Source organism: Cebus imitator, unplaced genomic scaffold (assembly GCF_001604975.1).
Source record: "Cebus imitator isolate Cc_AM_T3 unplaced genomic scaffold, Cebus_imitator-1.0 Scaffold396, whole genome shotgun sequence".
NCBI lineage: Eukaryota > Metazoa > Chordata > Mammalia > Primates > Cebidae > Cebus > Cebus imitator.
In genome coordinates, this window is record NW_016107711.1 from 1,793,036 (window position 1) to 1,797,062 (window position 4,027).

Consider the following 4,027-nt stretch of genomic DNA (forward strand, 5'->3'; position numbering starts at 1 on the left):
AAAAAAAAAAAAAAAAGAAAGAAAAGAAGAAGCCAGCCTGAACTAGGCATATGATTTTGATGCATGTATGTCTTTAGTTTTATGGTCAGGAACTAAAGCATTTTTTCTTAGAAAAATCTAAAAATCCTAACAGTACTTTTAGACCTAACATGTACCTCACTCACAAGTCTCAGAGACTCTTCGGTGGCCATCCAGTCTCCCTGTGTCCTTTAACACAGCTCTGTTAGTCCCTCCTTCCCGCCTCTCACAGCGGGGAACGTGCCCTCCTTGGAAGCCCCAGCTATTCTATGAGGTCAGGCACCGCCACTGTGGCACTGCAGAGCTCAGGAATTCAGGCTTGCCATTTTGATAGCACCTATGGTGAGTGGCATCTCTTGAGCTTGATAAGAAATTTCTAAATGTCACCGTTAGAAGGCTGACAGTGGAGAAGCTGGAGGCAGCCTCCCTGCCTCTTTCCCTGGGTTCTTTTCTTCTTCCATAACATAATGTTACTTAGGTTAAAAGTTCCAGAAATATTAGCCATGAGCAGGAATAGATGTGATCACACTCCTTTCCATGTGTGTCACCCACTGAATCCACTGAAGGGTTTTTATCTTACAGCATTTTATTTCAGCCTACAAAACTAGGCACTTTGAGCTCCACTTGGTAGATAAGTCAACAGGCAAGGAGACATCAGGGGAGTTGGCTTCCCTGATCCTGGGAACGGAGACCAGGACTCAGCAGCCTCCTTCTGGCTTCTGCATGGGGCTCTTACCCGTTCCCAGCAAGAGCCCAACAATTAGAGTCAGATGAAAGAAACACTCCAGCCCTCTCACTGTGCAGTGCCCTTGTATGAAGTGATTACCAAAAGCAGCCCTCAGGAATGACAGGACCCATGAACAATAGCTGAGGCTCTTCCGATAGGAGCGGCCACACATGTTAGCAAGGGCCATCTCCTGCAGTTGAGAATATGATGTGCCACTTGGTATGTTGGTGTCACCCTTCCTGGCCTGCCAGCTGTGTGTGGCATGATGTGAAAATGGGGCTGAAAATGGATGTGGCTTCACCTCCGGGTCTGCCCTTTGAGGCTTAGGATTTGAAGCAGATGAGTGAGATCTTGAAAACCAACTTCAGAAAGATGTTTCTTCAAAATATATCAGAGATCACCCAAGATGTCAGGAGGAGGTACTTATTTTTCTTACACCTTGTCCAGGCCATTTTGGAAATTATAAATCAGGACCCCAAATGACTGTGATTGCAACAAGCAGGGCGTGTTCTGAAGGAGAATCCCCAGGCGCTGCCACTCACCTGGGATTGACGGGGAGGGCTGTGGGCCTCTTGGCACCAGGCATCTTACAAATGCAAACACTTCTCTGGGTGTCAGAGAATCCCACTTTTGCACTGTCAGTTGCTCCTTTTAATGGGTGGAGTGAGGGACACAGGACAGTGGGAAGGGATTTCCTTTTGGCAGGTAGCAGAGAAGCAGATGAGTGAGGTTCATGACCTAAAACTCACCCAGATTCAGTCACCAGAAGAGCTGAGGTTCCAAGTGGGACGCTTCACAGAGGCAAGCTGGTAACCAGAGCTGGGTACTCACCTAGGGCTACAGTCCCTGAGAAATCTCTGTAGCAGTCTGTTGCTCATTCATGCCTCCTGGGTGCCCTGTGCTATATTGGAGTGTGCTGAGAGATTTCTGCTAAATAATTTGGAGCATATAATACCTTGGCAATTGTAACGATACCTTGAAGAGGCAGCTGATTCACTATTATTTTCTCAACTTAAACAGTTTATAATAGAATAGTAAAATGATAATCCTGGGGTTCTCTACCTGGGAAGTGATAGATCAGGAGGAGACTCTAAACATCACCTCATCCATCCCTGTTTTTCTCCTCTTTCCCCCTCTTTTTTTTTTTTTTGGACAGAGTCTTGCTCTGTTGCCCCGGCTGACGTGCAGTGGTGCGATCTCAGCTCACTGCAACCTCCACCTCCTGGGTTCTGGTGATTCTTCTGCCTCAGCCTCCCAAGTAGCTGGGACAACAGGTGTGTACCTGGCTAATATTTGTGTTTTTAGTAGAGACGGGATTTCACCATGTTGGCCAGGCTGGTCTCGAACTCCTGACCTCAAATGATCCACCAGCCTCAGCTTCCCAAAGTTCTGGAGTTATAGGTGTGAGCCACTGTGCCCTGTCCTGCTTCTCATTTTTAAGGTGAGGAGGAGATAAAGTCTTTACAAATTGATGCTTCTGTGTCTTAAGTTGGGGCAGACCCTGGGGTTCAGCATTGGTGTGAAAGTCAGAAACACTTTCTTTACTCATCTCTATTCAGGATGAAACAGGTCTTTCTGGCCTTTGGTCCACAAAACTGTCTTCAATCTCATGAGCTGGCCATGCAGACTAGAAGGATATGTTTAGCTCACCAAGGGAGATTCAGGGATTCCAGAAAGATTGTCCACGTGTTTCAGTAGTTGAGGTTATTCAGCCATTTGTAGGTTTTAAGAAAGTCTTCCAGGAAATGTGTCATTTTAAAGCTCATATTTTTTTGATGATGCTTTTAATAATAGGCAGAAATAAAGGTGCTTTAAACCAGATCTGCTATTTATATTTATTTTAATCTTTAAAAAAGTTGAAAGATTAAACTTTATGGATTGCCACTGATGCTTTTTTACAGTGGGTTTCTGAGCAGATCACTCTTCACCTCTGGGTTTCTTTTTAAGTAGAAAAGGGGCATCTGGAAGCTCTAGATTGTGGCGTCTAGGGCAACAGAAGTGGCTGCTGTCTCATTCACCACTGTATCCACTATGCCCTGCACAGTGCAGAGCATATAGGAGGCACTCCATCTCTTTGCTGGACAGGGAGTTAGTTGAGTGTCAGCTCAGTTTCCAGGTACTGGAGGCAGGCAGTGGTGTTTTCTGTCTCCATTGAGTGTACAGGATTTTCTCCAAACAATTTGAAACAGGACATTTCTCCATCCATTGGACTTTACTAGTCTTTGAGTTTGAAAATGGATTTGGACCAGCCCTGTAGACACTGGTAGACCCCTGGGAAAGGCTCCAGGTGACTTGCAAAGCTTCTCTTACCAGCAGCACTGAAGGAACAATACCGGTTTTCCCTCACTTCAGAGCGTGGCCACAGCTGAATACCCAGAGAGGGACAAGTAAGGGTCCAATTCCAAGACATCATGAGGATATGTCATTCCATGTGTTGCACATGAGAGTTACAGAGGAAACCAGCACCCAGAAGGCATGTGCTCTCTTATAGGAGCACTCAGCGCAGAGCGCTCAGGTCCGGCCACACTTGGGCTGTGTTTGGTTGTGCCATGGAATTCCTCAGCTTCCCTAATGGCAGAAGCGCCTTTACAGCAAGACATTTACTGATTGTGTGAAAATAACCTAGCTGAGCCTTTTCTTCAGGCTATATCAGAAGTCTCTAGGCAGTGGGCACCATCCGATAGCCCAGAGCCCTGTGGTGGCACCCACCCTGCCTGGCGCAAATCTTCCCATTTTTTTCCTCTGGCACTAACATCATCTTTTGTTTTTGTGTTTGTTTTTGGGTTTTTTGCAGAGTTGGATTACAGAAACTCCTATGAAATTGAATATATGGAAAAAATTGGCTCCTCCGTACCTGTAAGTTCATCTGCCTCAGACCACTTAGGGGACTTGCTTTCCTGCCTGCAGGGGCCTCCTCCCCTGTGCAGAGTGTCTCTGGGAGCTCAAACCCCAAATCGAGTACTCTTTGTGCCCACAGCTTCCTGGGTGCACAGCAATGATGGACTGGGGCTGGGGAGGTTTGAGGTTTGTACTCATTCCACTTTGTTTGGCATTTTCAGGGAGAAAATGATAGAATGCAATTAGATGTCCTGCAGAATTACTTTCCCAGACTGAGAAAGAGCTAGAGATTTCTTTGGAAAAAAAAAAAAGGTGTTGGTTGTTTTTCAGGTATACTATTAGCTGTTTTTGAGAAATTGTTTTAGGTAACTGAATATTTTCTCTGGGCAATAAGCCTTTCCCTTTCTCCCTGCTTTTTGATTTTTCTTTTCTTTTTTTTTTTTT

General features: G+C 45.5%; 1 protein-coding gene across 26 annotated transcripts in view; it reads left to right on the top strand.

Moving 5' to 3' along the window:
• Positions 1-4,027, top strand: part of TACC2 (transforming acidic coiled-coil containing protein 2) — a 259,898-nt gene that overhangs the window by 219,041 nt on the left and 36,830 nt on the right. For all 26 annotated transcript variants that reach the window (XM_017508626.2, XM_037731397.1, XM_017508606.2 and 23 more), the window contains one exon: positions 3,540-3,601. In XM_017508626.2, coding sequence (XP_017364115.1) covers positions 3,540-3,601 — 62 coding nt within the window. The remainder of the gene's footprint in view (positions 1-3,539; positions 3,602-4,027) is intronic.